Genomic DNA, 25,228 nt, shown 5'->3' on the forward strand with positions numbered 1-25,228 from the left:
AAACATATAATAAATATACATTAAATAATATAACATTTAAAAAATTTAGAAAATAAAAAATAAAAGCAAATCCCAGTCCTGCAATAGTAATTATTTTCATTTTTGTACCCCCTTCTAGTCTTCATTTCTGCTGTTTCTTTTGCAAAGTAGGGTGTTTATGGTGTACTCAAATAGGATTAAATTTTTGACCATTTTTGTCTGTCTTTTTTTATACATAGTAAACACTCAAATTTTTCTTTTAAATTATGGTTTTGTAAAACAATTTGAAGACCATCTGTAGCAGATTATATGATGTCATGTAATATTTGAAGTTTTTCTATTGGAGTTATATACTATACAATCTAAATGATTGCTTTTGAAATATTGTTGTAGAACTATTAGTAACATTCAAATTTCGAGAGCACTGTTATTTACAATCTGAATTAGAAATTTATTTAAGGATATATTTTTGTGATTATTTTTGATGTTTTCTTAATTGATTTGGCTCATTTATATCACCAGTGGGGAACCTCTTAGGCTTTACTTAAAATCATCTAGTGCATAGTTTTACTCATAGTTAAAAAAATTCAACATGTCTTAAAAAATCTTTAATGGCTGTGAAGTATTACCACACAGCAGTTATTTTATGTGTGTATCTTTTGGTGTCTTGAGACATCTGTCTTTAATTTTTTATTGATGTATAATTGACATATAGCATTATATGTATTGGTCATATCTGTGCTAGATTGGGTAGGATTATTTTATCTTCTTGTTTTGGAAGCAAGCATGCATATGATTACATTGTGTCAGTACTTTAAGGGGCATAACTTACGTGCTTTTTCTCCTGAGAGATTTTGAGCATTTTGGGGGGGTTTTGATTTGACTCCATTTTTTATAGATAGTTATTGGCAATGGTATTGGACTAACCCACCAAGAAAATTCTCAGTTGTCTAGGGATATAATATGTTTTTACTGCTATGAATATGACAAAAACTGACTTTCTCAGGATTTGCCTCAGGTTTGTTTCAGATGTCTGAAGCACATGCTAATTGTGAATTTTGATGTTTTATCTCTGAAAAATTAAACACAAGATTCTCATTGTTTCCCCTGAAACTTTATCTCTGAGTATGGCTTTGAGTGTTTAGTTATTTGTAAATATTTCCTTGTAAAAGTCTTCTGTTACCTAAACTTTAGAGAAAAAACTTTTAGAGAAATGTTTAATCGTATAAAGTAATACAGGTACCAATCATTATTGCTCTTTTAGTGATAATTTTAAAGATATTCCTAGAGTACCCTCTACACTTCATTGGCATGGCTATGAAGAGTTCATAATGATCTGAGTAAATACCATAAAGTTTTATTAGTTGGGCCCTACCACTCTGGTATTTGGGATAATTGGGAAAGCAGCCAGATAGAAACTTAAGTTTTCTTCTTCATGTAGATTAAAAGTGAAGATTAGCGTGCTCTAAACAACAGACTCATTCATATTTTAAAAGATATTATTTACTTGTAATACTGATATATTTTTACAAATAGATTTTGAGGTCCTTAAGGACAGGAATTGTGTTTATCCATAAAGATGAAAATATTGATATGAAATATCCATTGAAACATGTATCCTTTTTTATATTATCTGTAAATTGACTCTATAATGACATTTCACTTTTCATAGCCTTTAAATAATCTTTCATATGGTCTTCAAATTTCAAAGCTCAACAACATGTTAACAGTGAGAGTCTATATCTTTCAGTTTTACAGACATAAAATTGAAGCCAAAAGGGATTGGGTAACCTAACCTACAACCTAGCAGTTCTACTTTTCTCTCATCTCTCTCGAATACTGATCCCATTTGATGTTTTTCCACCAACAATTAAATATGCAAATTTCTTAGGTTCACCTTCTTTAAAGTTTTGCTAGCCTCAATAAAACTTACAATTTAAGTTTCTTCCTTCCTCCATTATATCCAAGCATTCCGTTACTCTGAGGTCTTGAATTTTTCAGACCTAGTTCGAGGCCTGGCTTTTATCCCTTCACTAAATACTAGATCACTCCTGTAGCTTCCTTGCTTCTGTTCTTTCTCTGTCTTTTTATGGTATCTCCTAGTCATAGTATTGGACTTTTTTTTTCCTTTTCAAATTTTGTTTTGGTCGCTTTGCCCTTTTTTCCAGAAGACTCCGTAATGTGTGCAGATAGCCTCTCACATGAGATGAAAATTTCTGATACGGAGTATAACTGTCATCCTTTATGAGGATGCTTTTTTGTTAATTGACTCTCCTAACGCTCAGCTTATTTTGAGGAAACCTTTTTCAATCTCCATATTTAAAATGCTTCTGCACATTTCCATGCTTTACAAAGATGCTATAATAATGAAGTTTTATATTCGTTTTATTATCTCAAATGTAGACTTCTTGGCCTATATGTGATTTTTTTTTGGTCTCATTTTAAGATTTTTATATTTATCGACTAGTCTTTTTTGTAAACTTTTCTAAGGAGAGTAAAATGTGCATTTTAGAAGTGGGATAGGAAAAGTTGGTTAGTAATACATAGAGTCAGATTTTAGAAGACTTCATTCTACAGTAAGGCGATTTTAGGAAGAATAAACCTGCCAGAATTTTTTTAGTGCAAAAACCGTAGTAAATATTTAGGATGTAACATAATAATGCCTTTTGAAGTGAAACTAAACTTAAACACAAAGCTAGATCCAAGAGAGATGATAAAATAGGAAGGAGTCACTATAGGTAATTTTCAAATGTTTTCATTTAATGGTCAGCAAAAATTAAATTTTTCCTTATCTTTCAGACATAAGATTCTAAACATGTTGACTAGAAATCCACCATTTACTAAGAACATGGAGTCTCCCTTATGCAACGAAGCCCTGGTAGATCAGCTTTGGAAGCTTATGAACTCTGGTGAGACCGCAGTGGCTTTTTAAAGATGTTTTATGACTAGAAGATTTTCATTTTACAACAGGTTTTCAATACTTAAAAAACTGTGGTTAATTTTTAGCCTATCTTTTTCTTTTTTTTCTTTTTTGGCTAGGATACTTATTACAGCTATCTACATGGTAGTGGATATGATAACATTTGCTAAGAATATGTTTACTCACTTTGCTCCACAGGGTGGCCAAGGAAACAAAAATATTAATTTATGTGAAAGTGTTTCACATGTTTATAGAGCTTTAAGCATGAACCTGCGAAGTATTATTATTATTGTTGTTTTTATTTCAGAAGGTTACAAAGTGTTGAAAAATGACTTTTCTCACCTGTTCTTAGGAAATTATATATATATATATATATGTATACACACACACACACACACACACACACACATTAATATAAGTGATGTTTGCTGTTTTTAATTAGTGTAAGATGGACAGAAAGAACAGGACAGAATCACCCTATGGTAGTCCTATTTCACCCAACACTCCACGTTTCCAAGCTTCTGTTGTCAGCTGGGTTTAATGAAAAATGTACTGAAAAAAGTGGCTTTCAAAGTGAGCTTTCTTAGCAGCTTTTTGGCTTGATCAGCTTTAATAGCAATTACTTCAGAAAAGGAAGTGATGATCTTTTTTAGGATCAGATTTGCTCTTTTGGAGGTTTGTCTTTAGATACTTTCTGATTTGATTAGAGAACATCCCTAACAGAGTTTCCTGTTTTCTTCTTGAGTGCTGTTCTTCTGATTCAGGTAAGCAGGGTTGGTCCCTAAGGAGAACTGCTAATGAGGACAGAATGGACAGCATTTTGACCCAAGGGGATATTTTCAAATATCTGAGTGTTCCTTGCCATTTAAGTGATTGGGGTGGGAGGGGTAGCTAGAAGATGAAAGAAAGGTCTTCAAAATGCTGTAACCAGAGCAGAAATCAGCAGATGTTCCAGGGCCTCTCTCAATGGAATGGACTGATTTAGAATCGTAGCATTTTCAGGCCTGGGGGGACCTTAACGACCATCTGAGTTAATTGTCCTTGTTCTAGGACCCAGGCATCTGACTTGCTCAAGATCACAGAGCCAATCCGTAAAAAAAAAAATGATTTTTCCCACTTATACCACTCAACTTAGTTTCACTATCTGCCAACCATTTTAAGATTTAATGCCATGATTTTGAAATACAGGTGGAGTTCTGATTTTTTAAACACTTGTGATTTTAACAGAATCACTGCTTATTAATTTTTTAGCTCTCGCTTATCAGCCCTAAATTTAATATTTCTAAGTGAATTATTTGAAGAAAAAATTGCTATCGGGAACTTTCCACAGGAACAAAACAATAATGTTCATTCCTCCATGTAAACTAAAGATAAACCAAAGCCAAAAAGCTCACGTAGAAATAAAAAGTAACAAAAACCACTGTCCAGGGATTTTGTGTTTAGCAGCCTTCACTGTGGTGCCTAATCATCTTCAGTCTGACTTTTAAAAAACAAAATAGAACAACTTTGAGCTCCTAGAGGTACAAACTACGTCTCATTCGTCTCCGTATCCTCTTGCAGGGTTCAGGGCCACCCACAGACCGCGTACCCAGGGATGCTTTGGCCCCTCCGTCCATGGCGGCCGGGGACCTCTATTGTAGATGACACTGGTTTCAGTGTCATCTACAATAGAGGTCCCCAACCTTTGTGGCATCAGGGACAGGTGCTCCTACAAGAATCTAAAGCCTGATGATTTGAGGTGGAGCTGAGGCGGTGATGCTAGCGCTGGGGAGTGGCTGCAAATACAGATGAAGCTTCACTCACAGGCCCCCTGCTCACCTCCTGCTGTGCAGCCCTGTTCCTGACAGTAATGGTACTAGTCCTTGGCCCACGGGTGGGGGACTCCTGATCTGCAATGTGTAAAGAAAGGTTCAGGATGGCAGCAGACCTAATTAGATGATATGGATCTTCAAGGTTTACTTTTCTTCCAGTATAAATGTACCCTAAACCACTCTTGTTTTCCTAACTGATAAAATGCTTAAGATTCATTCCTTTTCTTGCTATAGCCACAAATACACGGATACAGGGCTGGCTGCTCTGGCGGGATTCCTTTCCTTCCTTCAGAGGGCTGAGCCCCTCCAACCTTTGTAATAAAAGGCCCAGGAATCTGATACTTGTTTTTACCTTTACATATATGAAATGCTTTGAGGAGGAGAATAATGAATGCCTACAAAAAATTAAGCAATTCCAGACCATTACAGTGTACAGATAAGCATATTCTAGAGAAAGGAATGGAATTCCAGTGTAAAAAAATCCTTATTTTTCTTTCTGTAATGTTCTTCCCATTTCTAGTTTCCCTGTAGTTTTTAAGACATAAAACTTTATCCTCCTCAGGAGCTCCTGCCTCTTTCTCTTGCTTCGAGCAGTGCCATGTATCTATTACCTCATCACACAGTAGCAGAATTGAAGATGTCTCAAATAGCATTGATGATGGCTCTTTCTCGGCAAGATAGCACAGTGTAGTACTTAGTATGAACTCTGTAGAATTATAATTCCTTCCACATGAATTTCCTTTGCATATAATTAATATAATATTTATCTATTAGAGTAAGTCTCTTCAGGATCACTATTTGATTATAATTTACCTTCCTATTCTAATATTTGTTATTGAAAACCACAAAGCTTTATATTTATGCTTTCCAGTATTTGCTGTAGCGACTTCTTTCTCTTTTGTTTCTCCTTTTTACATGTTATGATACTCTCTGGAAACCACAGTTCTTGGTCAAAATTAAATATTTATAGGGTTTATTTTCTTATCCAGAAGAATTTCATATTGCTTTTTCTCATTCGTTTTAAATTCTCTAGATCATTTTAAATTCAGCCAAGAAACCATAAAAATGATCTAACAAAAATGACAGATTCTGTCTTGTTAATCAGTTCTTTTTGATGGCAGTATCTACCTGGAGTGCTCTACTGGCGATAAAAAGGAAAATGAGAAAGAACTCTGGTATCTGTGTGGTCTGGTCTGTCATTGCTTTGGGAAAGGTATAATCTGAGACCAATACTCTTATTTTGGAGATGAAAAATCAAAGACTCATCAAAAGATTTGAAAGAACTTGCCTGTAATCTCAACTGCTTTAAAATGAATTTCTACACAGGCAATCTTCTTCTGACTGATAGATGTTTTACTACCTGTTGTCATCTCTGGGGTTTGCTTATTTGTGTGTGTGTGTGTTTAAATAAATACTTAGTAGAAAATATGTAGGTGTTTAGGACAGTATTTTTCTCCTGTAAATCCAAGTTTAGAATTATGTTGTTTCAAGTAGTTGTAGGGTTTCTTGTAATTTATTTAAAACCTGAAAGTAATAAATTTGAGAGGAGAATTTGTTTCAAGTGGTAGGGTCCATGAAGGCTCATGGAATGCTGTCTTCCTAACAGGCTATTAAAGAAGAAAATCAGACAAGATGAACAGACAATGAACAAGTGTGGAATAGTTAGTTACCAAGGAGGAGGAATTAAAAGGAAGATTTAAAGGCAGGAAAAAAAATGTCATTTTTTTTTTTATTCATTTTGTAAAGAAGGATGGCGTGATAATAAAAATTTCTCCAATTAAAAAATTCATTAGTTCATTCACTAACATTTATCGTTCCTATAACAATTTATAAGTATCTTTGTTAAGATAAAATATATCTTTATGGGAGAGGACTTGCCAGTGGGGCCTAGGTTAATAGATGACTCCTTTTAGGCATCATAATCCTTTCATTTCTTTTGTAGAGGTTCTAGAATAGTTAAAAAGGTATGGATAAATGTACACATTGACTTTTTTTTTTATTATTTACTTCTTAGGTACTTCACATGACTGGAGGTTACGGTGTGGTGCTGTGGACTTGTACTTCACACTTTTTGGCCTCAGTAGACCTTCGTGCTTACCCTTGCCAGAGCTTGGGTTGGTTCTTAATCTGAAAGAGAAAAAAGCTGTCTTGAATCCAACCATAATTCCAGAGGCCATCACAGGCAACCAAGAAACTGCGATTAATCCAAGTAGTCACGCACAGCTAGTTGGATTTCAGAACCCTGTAAGAAGATGTAGTTTTATTATATAGAGCTATCTAGAGAAGAGAATTACTTCTTTTAAAGTGGCAGATTTTAAAGCCACTAAGTTTCTTGTACCATTTAAAAAACTGTTGGCTGACATTAGTTTAGCACTCATAATTTATAAAGTGCTGCTGACAGCTACACAGTGCCGCCAGTCCATTTACTCCTTTTGTGATGACATATGATTTTTGTGTGCTTGAGCATAGAATTTCTTCTTTGAGTAGGGGAAAAATAAAATGAATATTTAACCTGTTACATCTTAACCTATCTGGTTGGTATATGGTAATGGCAAACTGAACACAAGGGGCCCTGACTTTTATTTTATTTTCATTTATTTATTTATTTATTTAATTTTTGCTGCTCTGTATAATACCTAGCATAGTTCTAAAGATATAAGTGCCTGGCAAATACTTGTTGAATTAAATAAATAAATAACACTAAATAGATAAATGAGTAATCTGATTTGGGAAGAGATTATATATTACATTTTTAAATTTATATATGTGTGTATGAGTTTGCCTTTAGAAAAGTTTTATTTCTAGCTATACATTATAAAATTACCAGACTTTTATAGAAAGACCTTTAGGATACATATTATTTAATTGTAATTTAATTAAAGTTTTCCAGAAATGATTTTTTAATTGATGACAGAATGTCTCCAATACTTCAAACTTCATTTTTCACCAATATTTAGACCAGATAACTTGCCTGGCAGTTCCCTACTGGTGTTTTGACACTATAAAATTCAGGTGCTCTCTATGCTAGTTAGAAGTAGTCATTTTAACTACTTACCTAGATTTTCTGAAGTGTAATTGTACTTACTTGTTATAAATTTTAAATGTATCGTAGAGTTTATGTTATGAAGAAGTAAGAAATCTTCCCATAGTAAAAAGAAAAGTCTCATTAAAGAGCTCTTTCAGATCTAAATATTTATAAATCTGTGGAAATGAATATGTTTATAATTTTGTCCATAGTTGTTCATTTATCCACATTTATACTTGGAATCTTCAGGATTAGAGGAGAAAATGATACCAGAAGATAAAATTCTTTTGGGAAAGCTCTGAAAGTTCACTTAACTCCCTTTTTACCCACCCCCCCCAAAAAAAGAATTAGAAAAGAAATTTATTTTAAGCCCATTGCTGATAACTTTTAGGCACTGGGCATACTCTTATCTGCATGATTGCTATAGCTATTAGTTTTCAGCTATAATATGAGCTACTTGTCTTCAGAAATCTAATTTTGATCTTGAATATTGCCGCAGGAAGATGATCACCTTGCCAAGGAAGCATCATGTAATATATCAGCTCATCAGCAGGGAGTGAAGAGGAAGGCTGATACACCACTGGGGTCCCCACTAGAACCTGGTCAAATACTGGAGAAGAATGAGGATAGCAGTAAAGTCAAACTCAAAATCAGAGTAAGAAATACAGGTTAAACCTGTATTAACAGTGTAGGATATTCACCTTCTTGTGAATCTCTGTAAATACTTGCAGTGGTTTTCCCTTAGGAACAGATGGGACAGACTGAATGAATCATAAAAGAACCCAAATGCCCATCTCTAAGACATTCTAACTGATTGTTTAACTTGTATTAGCACATACTTCTTCTCTGTTTGGGGGAGGAACTATGTGTGCACGATCTTCCCACAACATAGGGTTAGATTTTAGTTGCTGTTACATTTCCAGTAATTTCTAATCAGCTTCTTTGGAGGCTGGGCTACATAATCTTTTCTCTCTCTTAATACTTTTTGAGAAAAAGAGACTTTTCCTTTTAAGATTATTTGGGGATATATCCTTTGGCCTCTCGGCTACCTTTCCTAAGAGCTAAGATCCAAACGTAAAGTGATGTAGTGGCCCTTTTTCTTCTTTGTTCTGTGTGTGTGTGTGTGTGTGTTTTAGTTTTCAAGTTCTCAAGATGAGGAGGAGATTGATATGGATACTGTTCACGATAGCCAGGCCTTCATTTCCCATCATTTGAACATGCTTGAAAGGCCATCGACACCAGGTAAGATTAGTGTTACTGCAATCATTGGGGTGATTGAGAGTTCACATGATACCACTCTTCTAAGGTGTATGGCTTTATTTTCAGGTTAACAACTATAAAGTTTAAAAATAACTGGTATAAAATGAAATACTAGATTCTATCAGATTATAACATATCAGCAAAGAAATAAATTTTTAAAAAGTGTTTTCTTTAGATACTAAATTTTATTTTATTTTTCTTTAATATTCAGTATACTTCTAGATTTTTTTAAAATCCATTCATCACATTTCTTCCAAAAGCTTTAATTTCTCTCTCTCTTGCAGTAGGCTTAACCTCGGAAATCAAGATAAAATACTGGATCTGCTTTATTTTTAATAATATAACCATAATTATATTTAAAAGTTTTAACTGAAGTTAATGCCACCCATAATGCAACTACTTCTTTTTGCCTGCCTATTTCTCATAATATCGTATCTTAGATTTTTACATGTATCTCTCAAACATCATAGTCTTTCCTTTGAAAATATTACCTGAGACAGTATTGAGTTTATATACTATAATTTACCTTATTATTTCTGTTGGTAGGCATTTACATTATTTCTTATTTTTATTTATTGTAGGTAATTCTATACTGCACATCTTCATACAAAAGCTTTCATACCCTTTTTTTTTCTAAAAAAAAAAATCCAATTATGTTCTTAGGATAAATTCCCAAAAACATTGTTGGCGAAATGATTAACTTTAGTATATTATGAGATATTTTTCTTCAGAAAATTTTCTTAGCTCTAGATACATACTGCTATAATACTTTTGGAAGAAATTACACCATTTATATCATCAACATTTTCTAATTATCAGGAGTAAAGCTTCGCTGTAGCTTGCATGTAAGTTGTGAGATATAGTAATAAACATATCTGTTAACCAGTCACCTACCTTAACATGTATATTTTACTCCATGCCACACCTGTTTTACACCTGTTCCCTCCAGACTTCTTCCTTGATTCTGTTTACCTGCCTTAGCACTACAAGTAATTACTGTCTTGGACTTTCTGTTCTCCTTTTTTAAAAATCATTCTGCTGCTTTTCTTTATAGCGTGCCACATAGACATATGATCTATATGTTTACTTGCACTCGGTTTTGAATTTTATGAAAATGGTATAATACTCAATACGACCTTTTTTACTCATTATACCATTAAGACATTTTCTATTTTAAATATCTTCTGTAACTCTTAAGTTATTTTTATGTATTCGTTGAATAATATTATAATGGACTTTATTAGCGAATTCGGGAGAGAGCTGGCAAACTTTACTTTATGCGAAGTTCCATGTAAGTAATAAAAAAATATGACATGGTTTCTGTGAAGTTCCATGTAAATAATAAAAAAATTATGACATGGTTTCTGCCCCAAAATATAGAACAGTTTGTATGGTCAGCAGGCTAGTCAAACTTAGTGTCTTTCTTGGATGTGTGTTGTTCTCAACTTAAGCATATAGAAACCATGACAAAGGATTTAATCAGATGGGATCGTCAGTAGTAAAAACAGTATTCTTTTTATTATTAGAATTTTACTGTTGAACTGCTTCTGTTTTTAAGGTTGACTTATAAAACCTTTCATGTTTTTTTTTCTTTTTTTCTTTTGAGAAACAAAGAAATAAATCCCTGTTCTCCTTCTTCTCTGGCATTGTAGGGCTCTCTAAGCATCGGCCAGCTAGCTCCCGGTCTGCTTTAATACCCCAGCACTCACCAGGCTGTGATGGCGCACCTGCCACAAAACCCCAATGGAGTATGGAACTTGCTCGGAAGGGAACAGGTGAAATTATTATTTTGCTCAAGAACAAATTTATAAACTTCATAATAATATATAGACCTGAGGACTTGCTTTTCTTGTAGCACATAGAATTTATATTACTCAACATAGACTATTTTAAATTAATATTTTAGTATTTTAAAAATACTGTACCTCTATTATATAAAACTTGGAAATAACAGAAAAGTAGAAAGAGGAAAAATCATCCCTCATTATGTCATTTAAAGATATATTAACATTTTGCTCATTCCTTGCAGTGCTTTTTCTAAGAATGTTATATGAAAAATGCCAACTTCAGTTGAAACCATAAAATCTGTTCTTTTATACTCTCATAAAATACAGAAATCAGCCACTTCTTTCTCCTCTTCTTCCCCCTGAAAGTTTTACAGTTGGTCAGTCACAAAGACTTGATGCTATTTATAGAAAACTAACATGTTCTGTCTTTTAAATTATTTCATACTAAATGGGCTTACGTTTATGAAAGGTAATTCAGTTTGGATATGTTTATTACCTATTCCATTTTACATTGTCTTCTGCTTATTCTGTTCTGTTACTTAGAAAGAGAAGATTATAATCCAAATAAAGAGTAAACATTCAGTGCTGATGAACAAATTCAGCCCGCAAGTTTTGGAGGAACAGGGAGTGAAAAACGATACATAAGCAAATCATTTTTAAAGAATAGTTTTTCCAAAAGTCATTAGTCAGGCATTAAAATTTCAGCGAATGGGTTTTGCTTATATAAATCATGTTTTTATGATATAAATAAAAGAGTAACTGTTTATTTATTTGAGGGGCTTAGGGAGCTGTGATTAATAGACTTGAAACAAAAGCAACACATCAAAATATTTTGGTATTGAGACCCCAGACTTTGGGTGCTTATATCTCTCTCTATGCATTTATTATAATAGAGTCACAAAATATATTGCAGAAGGACATCAGCTGGAAACTTAACTTTGATAAGTGAATTTTGACATTTCTTGGCCCTTGCCAATTTTGTGTTCTATTGGTTTTGCTTTGGGTTTTGGTGCTTTATTATGATTATACTTATTAAAATTTTACTAGACATGAAAATTTTTCTCCATTTTAAAAAATTATAAAGCACAGGGTGTTTCAAGCCTCTTGATATAGTTTGAGAGCGATGCTTCTGTCTGCCTTTCCTTCCTTTAAAAAAATAGATTCTGTCTGGATTCCAACAATCAAGTAGATTCCTGTCCAGAAAGTAATCTGAATATATTTGTTTGGTTTTTCTTAGTGATGTGGCACAGTAACCTATGTAGAAGCAAATCTTAACACCTTTTTGTGCCCGCCAATGTGCCTTTTTATTATTGTTCCATATTTCTTTAAAAAATACATTTTTACTTTTTTTGGAATCTCTCAACGATCTTATAGTTCTCATGGCATCATATGGGAAAACTGGGGAGGAGGTAGAGGGCTAGTCGTGGGTTATAGAAAAGCTTGAAAATTTTAGCTTTGGTTTCTGTCGGTATAGGACCCTTTTCTGTCATGAGGCAAAATGTATACCAGTATATTATATATATAGACTGATCTGTAAAACTTAATTTTGAATATATTTGTTAACATGCCTTTGTAATTTCCTTTAAATGTATTTATGCTGTTCAGTACCCTGCCAACACTGAGCAAGTCTTAAAATTCAACAGTATTACAGAATTTAGAAAACCTTCATTTTGCAAATGGTAGTGTTTCAAAAGTTTATTTATACATGTATTTATTTTTGGACTCTAAATGCAGTTTTCCCATAGAAATATCGTTATATTCAATAGGTAATTTCCCCAAATTAGCCGACGAAAGTCCTTTAAACTTATACCTGAAGAAGAATGAAACCTAGCTACTGTGTGCAACAATATTTCTGAGAGAAGAGGTGCTTTCAGCTCCATCTTTTGGAATGTCAGAAGCACAACTTTAACCTAACCCAACTAAAGTTGGCAAGTAAAACAGAAACTTCCTCTCTTCCTGCCTCCCAGATGGAGCTGGGTCTCCTGTGGTAGCTTACCGGGGATGGGGGTGGGGGGTGGGAGAGAGGGAGGTGGGAGTGGTGCTGAGAGTCGGGGGTTCAGGAGAGAAGGCAGAGAATAGTGGTTAGGGAAGCTGTGACATCTCTGAAGTCTCTAGGAATTATAAATTAAAGTTCACAAATGGGTTTTTTGGACTCTATTCAGCTTTTCCAACTGAGGCATCTTTTATTTGGTCTGTAGAAGTCTTATAAAATTTTTTGATGTGTTTGACTAAAAATGAAGAGATTGCATATAAAAAATCTGGATTTCTAGCTTCTCTTGAAAAAAAGTTAATTGATAGACTTTTTTAGGCAGGGATGTTCTTTTTATTTTGTTGATCGCATTTGTGTTGCAGCTGGTAATCTCTTCACTCATTTGTGCTATCTCTTTAGGTCCAAGGCTTTTGAGTTTGGGACCCCTGCTTCCTTTATTCCTTAGCTGAGACGAAGACTGAGATGGGTCCTTTAGAGCCAGCAAGCCAGATGAGCATTGAGAACTGGACTGTGTTGCAGATGGTGTCTGGGAGGGGTAGAAAAGGAATGGAAGTTTAGGTCCCATATAGAAAGAATGGAAATTGTTAAGCAGAGGACAGGTCATGGTTTACTTTCTAACCCCCCCTTCCCCACCCCCATTTTCTCTTTCCTTGCATGTGACAGTGAGAAGAATATTTAAGGTAGGGATGATGTATGTGCAATAGGTTAAGCCATTTGGGATGAGAAAGAAGTGGCAATGAAGTTTCTTCTTTGCCACTTTACTGTTGCTTTTCTCTCTCCTGAGGTAAGGAAGGAGTTTGGAGAAAGAGCTGTATGGTTCCCATGGTGATGGGTAAGCATGCCATGTCCTCTCTTCTCCCACGTGGCATCTCCCTCTCTTCCCACCACTTCAAAGGCCTGCGGTGGCTGGTCTGTGTCCCAGGCTGCTGCAGGGGCTGCTTTGGTGAAGTGGAGAGCAGTGCCAGGAACAGGAGTGGAGGGAAATCCCTAGTGGTTTCTGTAGGGAAGACAAGGAGAGTTCCTCATTTGCCTCGCTGGGGCTGTGGTGTTATGTAATGCCTTCCTACACGAGTCAGAAAAGCGCGATTCTGGTATTTGAAATCCTTTAAAAAAAAAAACTTGAGAGACCTAGAGTTCTCTCTTTTGTAAACTCTCATATGAAAAGCAGACTTTGATTTTTTTTTCTTAAATTATAATGACATAATTCTGCACATTTTTATAGTGACCTAAAGAATCTAAAGAACAGACTTCACACTTCCTAATAGAAACTGCAGTTTTGGTGTTAAATTTAAATATACACCTAATGCGAATGAACTCAATAGAATTAGCGGGTTATTCACTGTGATATCAGCACTTTTATCAGATGGGCTGGAAAGCTTCCACATTAGGCTTATATTAAGTACCTCTTTCTGTTTGTTTTGCATTTATTAAATTGACTGCAGCTAACCCTTATCCATCATAGTGCATTTTATTAGGTCTCTAGGAAAGATTTTATGTTGGGTAGAACAACAAAACTGAACATGTTTTGTTCTTTGTGTCAGGGGGATGGTAGTATATGCATTTTTCTCAATAGAGATTCTATTTTTTTTTTTTTAATTTTTAATTAAGCTTATTGGGGTAACATTGGTTAATACAATTATATAGTTTTCAGATGTACAGTATCATTTGACATGTTTATTCTATTGTGTGTTTACCACCCAAAGTCCAGTTTCCTTCAGCTACCATTTATTTGATCCCCTTTACCCACTTCACCCTCCCCCTACAATAGAGATTCTATAGGTGACCTCATTATGCTAGGGTGAAAGTGAAATCTGACTATAATACAATTCCACATGAGAAGGAAATTTTACTTTCTTATTACCTTGGATTAGACCTGGTAAAAATTACTCAGGAAAGATAGAGATTAAGCAAACAAAAAATTTAATTGTCTATAATAAATGAAAACTTCATAGTTAAAGCTTGTTGGTGATGATAGAGTATCATTAGGTTTTATCAGATGTTCTGTTGTTACAAATAATATTCTAGTGAATATTGGAAGATGTCTTTGCACATGTGCATGAGCACATTTGTGGGATAATTTCTATAAATGAATGTCCTAAATCAAAGAATATGGACATTTGACATTATCATGGATAGTGCTAAATTGCTCTGACTTCCTTTTAAAAAACACATAATAATGGGAAACTGAAGTAATTAGTATGATGAACCCCCATGAATTCATTACTCAGCTTCAACAACAATCAGTCAGCTCATGGTCAGGCTTGTTTAATTTATACCCTTACCCATTTTCACCCTTCTGAATTATTGTGAAACAAGTCCCACATATCATCATTTTAAATAATTTAGTATGTGTCTCTAAAAGATGAGGAATTTAAAAAGTCAAAACCACAGTAATATTTTTATACTTTAAAAAATTGACTTTTTTCATATCTTTAAATATCCGATCATTGTTTAAATTTCAAATGACAAATGCCATTATTTTTACTTTTTAAACAATTTATTTGTTTGAATCATTGGTCATATAAGGTCTGTACATTGCAGTTGGCTGGTATATCCTTTACATCTTCTTAAATTTAAAGTTTCCAGTTCATCTTTTTATCTCTTCTTTTTCTCTCCTTTACAATGTATTTGTTAAAGAAACCAGGTTTTTGATCTGTAGTTTTCAAGTCTCTGTTTTGCTAATTGTATACCTCTGCTATAATTACGTTAGAGTCCTCTATATTTCATGTAAATTTGTAGTTGTATCTAGAAGCTTTATTGGATTCAGGTTTGTGGATGGTGGTGTGTTCTTCAATCTGGAAGCATATAGTGTCTAGATGCCTTTATGAGGTTAGCCATTAGATGTTCAAGGCCTAAATTCGTTAATTCTAAAGGTTGTAAAATGGTCATATCTAATTTATCTTTCCATTTTTATTTAGAAATTGGATTATTTTTATAAAGCTAAATTCCCCCTCATCTATTACCCAGTGGTATAGGTCATATAGGAAAAAGATAAAGGCTTGATTCTATTTACATAATAATTCTCAAAATAATGAATTGGCCAACTAGCAACCTCCAGTGTGTTCAGTCAGTTCTAGTCCATTACAGTTATTATCTTCGTCAGTATTTATATTGTCTCATCTTTGAACAGTGAGAACCTCTTGACCCTTGAGTCAGTGAAGAACACTAACTTCTTTGCTATTATTATCCCAGATGTTTCACACTGATCTTGTAATTTACCTACCCAGACCTGCAGTCAGCGATTTGCCCTGGTTCCTAACACCTTTGTTTTGGGATTAAGACTTTATGCAGATCAAGAAATGTAAGCTTTATAATCAATTAATATATCTTTAATGCAAAATATAAGGCCACTAGAGAAGAAATTGGTACTTTTGAAGTGGAAAAGAGCACACCCAAGTATACTCAGTTGTTCATTTGGCGGTTGCCTCTGCTGGGAAGTACATTTTCCAACATAACTATTGGCTTTTCTGCAATCCAAGTAGCTTGGCAAGTGTCTAGGACTGGATGATGAAACTCCCCTGAGTGTAGAAAAGGACCGCAGACTCCCAGTGGTGCAGACAGCCAGCTGGAAAGCTGCAAAGTCTGTTGGTATAGACTGACTACACAATGAGATAGGCGCTAAAGGAATTCGTTCATGAGGCTTTAAAGTCTCTTATTCTCATCACCTGGTTTTGTATTGTTTGGTATGAAACTCTTTTTCTATATTTATAGAATTGTTACTATATTCATGTATTTTTTTAAATCCATATTAAAATCATATAGTAGCCTATTTCACTGATACTATAAAATATCTTTCAAGTTTTTTCTTTTTCTGAAGAATATCCGATACCAGTTACTACAAAAGATACAGATCCTCAAACTTGCTTCTATATAAATAATCTGTTTAGTTTTTACATCATTATTAGTGTTAGCTTTAACAAAACTCATGAATTTATATATTTATAAAAATTAGAATGTTTATATTCTGATTTTGTGGTAGCAAAATGTGAATAATCTGTGAGGACAAGAACTTCGTCTCATTCACTTGCTCTAAAATATTGGAATGGTTCCTGACATGAAGTACAGTAGTCAGTACCAGTTGAATGAATGATCTATAATAGTTTCTGTGCTCTATCCCTCTGCCTTCAAAATTAGAGAGTGACCTTCCAATTGCATTTAGTTGGATTAAGTTCACCTGACATCCTATTTAAAAAGAAACAATTATATAACTCTGTTATATTAATTCATTTGTTTAGCAAGCTTTGGCAGGGCTGGGGAGGTGGATTATAGGGGCTGCTAGATATTGTGTGATACGTCAAGATTTTATGAGTCTAATGAAAGAGACTCAAAGATAAAAGCTGTGCTACAGTATGTGTCATGCTATGTTCAGACAGGCAGAAAGGTTAAGAGCATAGATTTTGGTATCAGGCTCTTTGGTTTTGTAGCTTAGTTCTCTTAGTGCAGTTATGAGCAAGGCACTTAATTTCTCTGTGCCTTAATTTCTTCATCTGTTTTATGTTGTGGGAATATAAAAGAACTGATTTGGGGAGTGTTGCAGTTAGAGTGAATGTTCCCCCCAAAATGACATTTGAGCTGAGTTTTAAATTATTATAGAGCCTAAAATGTTGTGTGTGTTTTTTTTTTCCTTCTTTTTCTTTCCCCTCCATCAGATTAGTTTAAAAATTACTTCCTTAGAGAATTTTGCCTCTTAGTCCAATTCCCACCCCTCAACTATTTTAAGCCGCCTGTTCTGTCCCTGTTTCATTCTCTGGTTTTTTTTTGTTACTCAGGTGTACCTATTCAGTTTCTCCTGTGCTAATGTGTAAGTTCCAGGAACATTGAGGTCTGTCCAATTGATCACCATTTCTCTAGTTCCCATGTAGTTCCTGACATTTGTTAAATGAACGTGTGAGTCGGAGAAGAAATAAGAGAGGGGCATTCGAAGCAATAGGGAATAGAATGTACAACACAGAGTTATGAAGGAGCTAACGTAAAGTGTATAGAAAGGAATAGTGGAAGTTAAGACTGGAAAGGTAAGTTCAGGACATATTGTAAACTGTCAGTAAAATTAGTACTGAAAGTGATTTTAGAAAACTTCTGTGGTGATACCTTTTTATTTTGAAAAATTATGGTTTGAGGCTGGCTTAGATCAGAATTAGTGCTGAGAACTTACTTTAAAAAAAAGAAAAAAGAAAAGAAATTACTGCATTGCAATCCATCTTAGTGAACAGCCTAGTTGTTTACTTTTACTTTTTTATCTTTTTTCAGAAACTGTTTCAGTGAAGTCCAAGGAGTTTGGCTTTTATTCTGTCATTGGAATCAACTGAGTTTTTAAGCTGACAGTTATGATCAGCTTTATTTTCAGGAAGATCACTGTGAAGCAGAGTCTCCCAGCCTGAACTCTATTGACATTTTTGGGCATGAGAGTTCTTTGTCATAGGGGGCTGTCCTCTGCATTGTATGATGTTTGAAAGCATCCCTAGCCTTTACCCACAGGATGCTAGTAACACTTCCTCCCTCAGCCCCACCCCAGTTGTGACAACAAAAATGTCTCCAGATGTTGTCAAAGAAGCCTTTGGGGGCAAAATTACCCCTGGTTGAGAACCCCTTCTGTGCACCCAATAAAGTATGGATTAGAGTATAAGACACTTCAGGCCAAGAAACCAGTTAATAGGAGACTAGTACTGTAATCCAGATAAGATGAAGTTATTGCAATTAATACAGTTGCAGATAGGATAGGGAGGCAGATTTAAGAGATATTTGTGAGAATCAATAAGATTTGGTAACCAACTAGATTGGGGGTAGTGGTTCTGATTCTCAGGCTTTTTTCTTAGTTGGCTGCATATAAAGCAGTAACATTAACTTAGAGTAATATGGAAAGAATTGTTTATTAGGGTATGGCCCAGGGCTTATGGAGCCTAGATGAAGCAATTCTTGTACAGAGTCTGAAAACCACTATTGTATATTCCTGGACTGATAGAATGTTAGAAATGGAAAAAAACTTTTAAAGACATTCATTTTTTAGGTGAAATAAAGAGGGATAAAATATGCTGAAGATTAGTAAGAGAATCTGTTTTAGAGCACAAATCTAATTCTCGGGGTTTTTTTGTTTGATTGTTTTTGTTTTTAAATGACACTACTCTTGTTTTTAAATAAAGATATCCTCTTTATAGACTCCCCACCTTTTCTGGGTTTCTTAAGCTAAGTGTACAGAATATATTTAAAGAGTTCATTTTGCTTATCTATCCCCAGAATTGTCTTAAGGAACTATAGAAATTTAAATAATTGCCGAGATCGTTATCAGTAACTAGCGTGGCATGTTTACGTGTGTCTAAGTGGTTCTCCGGATGGCACAAAAATAATATTAACATTTCCTCATACCTTAAGGCAGAACTATATAGTTGAAAGAGCTATGTTTTCATTGACTAATGTGGATGCTAACCTGTAACACACATGTGTAATCATTATTGTTGCTTCATAGTACTTTAAAATATTAAATGTTAATTTTTAGAAGATGGTTTGGTAACACGGTGGTATATATCATAATTCGTATAGACTTTAAAGAATTGAAATATTCAGCTTCTTGGTTACAGTGCCGAAAACTTACTTGTGTGTAACCAGTTGGATGTCTTACTTAGATACTTCTCCTGTCCCTGATTATTTCCATGGGATTGATAAACAGTTAGGAATCTCTCTTTTCTATACTGTCATCAGCTCCCTCTTACTTTCATCTCACTTTCCTTGTTATCAATAGGAATTCATTTGGGTGTTTTTAATCTTGAAGGTAAAGAACAATCGCCTTTGGAGATGAGTATGCATCAAGTTGCGACAACTCCACTCTCACTGTTTTCTAAGGAATCTACGTCCTCCAAACACAGTGACCACCATCACCACCACCACCATGAGCACAAGAAGAAGAAGAAGAAGCACAAACATAAGCATAAGCACAAGCACAAGCACGACGGTAAAGAAAAGGACAAGGAGCCTTTTGCTTTCTCCAGCCCCGCCAGCGGCAGGTCTGTGCGTTCTCCTTCTCTCTCAGACTGAGGGCTGAGCAGCCCGTTCCCTCAGCGTCCAGAGGAAGTATGTCAGGAAAGCTGTGTCCTCTGTAGAGAGTGATGAAAGGGGGAAACAAGTTGCCTCTCAGAAATTCAGAATCCATTTAAGTTCTAAACATTTGATTTACGTTATTTATACAATTGAGATGTAATTAGGAAAATATATTTTATAGCTCTAAATGAACCATTTCATCCCACTTTCTCCTTATAACTCTCTCTCTTTCTCTCTTACACACACACACACACACCCACCCACACACACCCCCACCCCCCCAAACCTCTGTTCATAAAGACTCTCCAGCCCACTGGCAGTCCCCAGTCACATCATGGTCTCCGTGTGTACTGCCAAGGTCAATTATGTTTTAAAGCCTTTGATGGATGTTATCAGGCAAAGTTACGTTTTAAACAGAAGCTACTGCCAAATTGTTTTAAACAGAAGCTACTACTATTTCCAGTGACATATTGTATAACGCCATTTGGAACTACTGAAAATGACAGAGCCTTTTCTATAGGAATTGTCTCTCTAGTGCATTTTTTTTTGTATTAAACATAGAAACTAAGCATTAGAATTTTAGAATTTGTAAACAAGAATACATATTTTCTTTTGCCCTAAAATACTGAAATTTTTGGAAGAAGCTTTTTTAAAAAATCAAATAACTTTTGGTAATGCATTCAGCGATGACGACGTTGGAATTTAATAGAACTATCAAATCCACAGTTCTCAAATCAAGATGTTTAGATTATAAGGTTTTTTTCATTAAGTATAAGTTAATATGTTCATATGCTAAATGTGGACAATTTACACAGCCAACACATTCTAAAATTATTTCTATATAACACAAATTATGGTACCTTAAAAAGGTGTTTACATACTATTTATTAACTTGAACATAGACAGTTTGGCCCTCATGTGAGTATACCATAGCATTTAAAAACATGAAACATTTTGGTGTCATACTTCAATAGTTTGTATGTTTGTTATTGTTTTTATTTCTGATTTACTGTGTGCTTTATTGTTTGTTTAAAAATGTTTTTCATACCTGTTGTGTTTTTATCATTTTCCTTATCATTAGGAAGTTTGGAAGATACTTCTTCCCAGAATTGGTATTTCAAAAGGATCCAATAATGTTAGACTTTTAAATATACTTTTATTTGCATTTAACTTGTTTAATAAATCACTTTTTAAATTGATCATTCTGCCTTTGTGTCTTTTTATATCTTTTGTTACCTTTCTATCTCTGCATCTATGTAATATCTATTCACAAAATTTCTGGAGAGCTTTGTGGATAGTGGTATTTGATCTGGTCCTTCTAGGAAGAATGATTTCAGTAGGCAGAGGCGGGTAAAGTTCTCTCAGCAGACGATACAGTGTTTTCAAAAGTACAGAGTAATTGTAAAGCGGTGGAGCTGGGCCAGCTTGCAAGTGCATAGGGGATGTGATGAGACATCGAAGGGCCTAAATGGCAGTTATTTAAAGATTCCAATTAATTGTTGGCCAATTGAAATTATTTTGGAAAAATGGAATGTTTTATATTACAGTGTGCAGTGATACCACATGTAGAATTCCCAACTAAAATAGTAATGATACATTTCAAAATGATTATCAGTGTTGTTGGAAGAGCACCTCTTGCATATCAAACAGTGTTTAGGAACTGTATATTGTGTATGTTATTTCTAAGTTGCGTATTAGTACTGGATGTTTCTTAAGAGGAACCTCTTATGGTGAGCTTTCAGCTATTTAAGCTGATGTTTAGGAGCAGACAATGCAAAAAATTATTCACATCTTCGAAATAGGTAATTACACAGAAACAATACATAGTTCTAGTGTAAGCCTCCCCAGTCTCCTTCCCTAGAGGCAGTCCCTGTTGCCAGTATTAAATGTACCTTTCCAGAGCTAGTCTGTACATATATCCATGTAGTATTTATATTTGCTAATATGATAATTATAGAAATTGCTTTTTATTTTTGTATACTTTATCTTTTATGACGACCACATTTTGTATCATAGTAACAAAGGTCTTCCTTAGTCCATGATTATAAAAGAATTCTCCCAATTTTTCTATTGGTTTTAAAGTTTCAAGTTTCAGGTTTTATAGCCTTTATTCAACTAGAATTCATCTGGAATTTATTCTGATAGAAGGCAGGAGATAGGGATCCCACTTTTCCTTTCTTCCAGAATGCTACCCAACACCAGGGATTTAAAACTCTATCTTTTCTCTCTAGATTTCAAGTGCCATATATTAAATTCCCTTATATATTTGGGTCCATTTCTGGGCCTTGTAGCTAGTTTCATGGATCAGTCTGTTCACCTGCCAGTACCACACTGTTTAGATTACTGTACCACTATGTATAGTAGAGCTAGCCTCCGCTTATTTCTTCTTCAGAATTTTTTGGCTCTTATGGGTCATTTTCTTTTTCTGGTCGACTTATTAATTTATATACAGTCATATTCTTTGTGAAGTATGTTTCTATCGGTTTTGACAAATGCTTGGACTTGCGTATCCAACCACCTCAGACCCATCACTTTCAAATTCCCTCGTGCCACCCCTTTGTAGTCAGCTCCCCTACCCCCACCCCCTGGCCTCCACGGATCAATTTTTCATCCCTATAATTTTGCCTTTTTGTGGGTTTATTTTTCTACATAAATTTTGGAATCAGTCTTTCTAGCCTTGAAATTGTTTTTGTAGTTGGTGTTGGTCGTGTGTTGAAAGTTAACTTAGAATTGATATCGATGTTGATTATTCTTATTAGGGATAACAATATTTTTATCTATTAATATAATATTTCTTTTTAACTACATTATAAGGTAGTTTATTTATTTTGCTTTTGGTATTGAAAAATGGTGTATTTATATATGGTTATGTATATTGCTTTTTGCTGATTTTGTGCTTTAGCTACTGCATTAATCAGGGTTCTCCAGAAAAACAGCATGCACACACCTGCACACACATTTGTTATAAAATATTAACTCACGTGATTATGGAGGCTGAGAAGTTCTGCAATCTGCTGTCTGCAAGCCAGAAACCCAGGAAGGAAAGCTAGTGGTGTGTAGTCCAAAGGCCTGAGAGCAAGAGCCCACGGCATAGACTGCAGTCCGGTTCTGAAGGCCTGAAGACTAAGACTGCATAGGCAGAAGAAGATCGATGTCCCAGCTCTCATACAGTCAGGTAGAGAGGGAATTTAACCTTCCTCAATCTTTTTGTCCTACTCGGGCCTTCAACAGATTGGATGATGCTCACCCATCATCCAATTGGGGAGGGGGCGGGGCATCTGCTTTGCTTTGTCCACCAATCCAAACGCTAACATCCTCCTGAAACACCTTCACAGACGCTCCCAGAAATAATGTTTAACCAGCTGTCTGTCTGCACATCCCATGGCCCGGTCAGATTGATAGATAAAATTAACCATCTCAGCTTCATTACTAAATTCTTACTTGCAACTTTTTAAATGCATTTCTTGGGTTTTACTTGAAAATAATCACATCTATAAATGATGGTAATTTTATTACCTCTTTTCTAATGTTTATACATTTCTAATTATTTTAGATTTTTAATTTATTTATTTTAGTTTAAAGTATACAGTACATTGGTTAGACATCTGTATAGTTCATGAAATGATCCCCCGATTGCTCCCTCCCTCCCGACTCTCCACCGAGCCAACGTATTAATGCTAACTGCATTCCCTATGCCATGCTCCCCATCCCCGTGACCATCCATCCATCAGCTACTAATTTGTACTTTAACCATTCACCCTATTCTCCCAGCCCCCAACCCCTCATCCCCTCTGTCCATCACCAAATTGTCCACTATATTTGTGAGTCTGTTTTTGATTAGTTTGTTCTCTTTATTACTTAGATTCCGCATATAAGTGAAATCATATATTCTGATTTCTTCTTTTGTCTGACTTCTCTCTCTTGCTGAGTTTGAATGTGAGCTGCAGGAATAGATATCCTCTCTCAGCATCTTCCTGTACCCCTGCGTTCTCTGCGTTTGGCAACCCTTCGTGTGTTGCGGGTTTGCATTTGAAATTTCTAATAATTTCTTAGAATTTGAAGTTTGCGATTTTTGTTTCTTGTTTCATTTCTTCTAGATGATTCTTAAGGAGAGCGTGGAGAAGCTACTTCATTAACCAAGTCTCGTAAACTCCTTAAAAAGACATTTTGATCAAAGTATCCTTACATTGAAATCCTTTTCGGATAAATAGCTGGAAAGCTTAGTTTTCCTGTTCTCTTTTAGCCCATTGCTTCTGTTTCCAACTTTTTACTGTAAGTGAAATCTCTTCATATCAAATGGGCTTCAGCCCAAGCGGAACTGTCTTTGAAAGCTCTTGACCTCTGGCACCCCCACTTTTGAGTGTGGGCTAGACTTAATGACTCACTTCCAAAGAATAGAGTATGGAAAGGGGAAAACAGTAACTTTACAGTTAAGAAAGACACTACCTTAAGTAAGTGATCATGGTAAACATCACCAGTGAGAAGTCATGTTATTATCATGTCTTCAATGTGATGTGATGAGGACACCTCTCTGATTATGCTTCTCTGTGGGCATAAAAACCCACAATCCCAGTCTACTGAGTCTGATCATGAGAAAAAAACATCAGACAAACCCAAACTGAGAGATGCTACAAAATACTCCTCAAAACTATTAAATTTATGCAAAACAGGGAATGACTGAGAGACTGTCACAGACCAGAGACTAAGGAGACATGACAGCGATGCAATGAGCTTTCCTGGATTGGATCCTGCAACGGAAAAATGATGTTAGTGAAAAAACTAGTGAAATTCAAATTCATTATGGAGTTAATGTACCAATGGTTGGTTTCTTAGATTTGACAAATGTACTCCGGTAATGTAACATGTTAACAATAGGGGAAATTGGGTGAAGGGTGTATGGGAATTCTTGCTAAGAAGGATATTAACTAATAGAATTGCAATCCCTCTAAGCTATGAGTATATTTTGATCATTTCTATAATCTAAACTATTTACTATGATAATATAGTCGGTAAGACAGCCCCGTCCTCAAAGACTGCACCACTGAGAACTGGTGCTTTCACATTTTTTGTGTATACCTCATATAGTGCTCACATAGTTTATTAGGTACTATTGTGTTCTTCGGTACTTTTACTATAATGGTATTTGGAACATTGATTAGAGTAACACTGATGTGCATTCACTTAAGTGACATTCTTATTTTGATTGGTATGATAGTTACAAGTTTGCATGCCAGTGTATAGACTGGTGTGCAGAGTTTTGTACAAAGGAGAATTACATAAATTATTTCATTTTCCTACTCTCAAACATCAAGAAGCAGGCTCTCGAGGGCTTTGCTTTTTCAATAGGGATATCTAGTTACCTATGCCAGATATTCTGTGTTAACATGCATGTTAGATATTATAAACATAGGAAAGAGGAAAGGACTC

General features: G+C 34.9%; 1 protein-coding gene across 2 annotated transcripts in view; it reads left to right on the forward strand.

Annotated features, from left to right (window-relative positions):
• The window catches only part of TAF2 (TATA-box binding protein associated factor 2), a 66,062-nt gene extending 45,062 nt beyond the window's left edge, over positions 1-21,000 (forward strand). The window contains exons 22-27 of one of the 2 annotated variants that reach the window (XM_006916590.3): positions 2,779-2,888; positions 6,725-6,954; positions 8,235-8,390; positions 8,872-8,977; positions 10,648-10,770; positions 19,536-21,000. In XM_006916590.3, the coding sequence (XP_006916652.1) occupies positions 2,779-2,888; positions 6,725-6,954; positions 8,235-8,390; positions 8,872-8,977; positions 10,648-10,770; positions 19,536-19,798 (988 nt within the window). In that variant the 3' untranslated portion in view covers positions 19,799-21,000. The remainder of the gene's footprint in view (positions 1-2,778; positions 2,889-6,724; positions 6,955-8,234; positions 8,391-8,871; positions 8,978-10,647; positions 10,771-19,535) is intronic. The other variant, XM_006916591.3, reaches the window with a different exon arrangement.
• Positions 21,001-25,228: the final 4,228 nt, after the last annotated feature.

The sequence above is a fragment of the Pteropus alecto genome, unplaced genomic scaffold (genome assembly GCF_000325575.1).
Source record: "Pteropus alecto unplaced genomic scaffold, ASM32557v1 scaffold164, whole genome shotgun sequence".
NCBI classification, from domain to species: domain Eukaryota; kingdom Metazoa; phylum Chordata; class Mammalia; order Chiroptera; family Pteropodidae; genus Pteropus; species Pteropus alecto.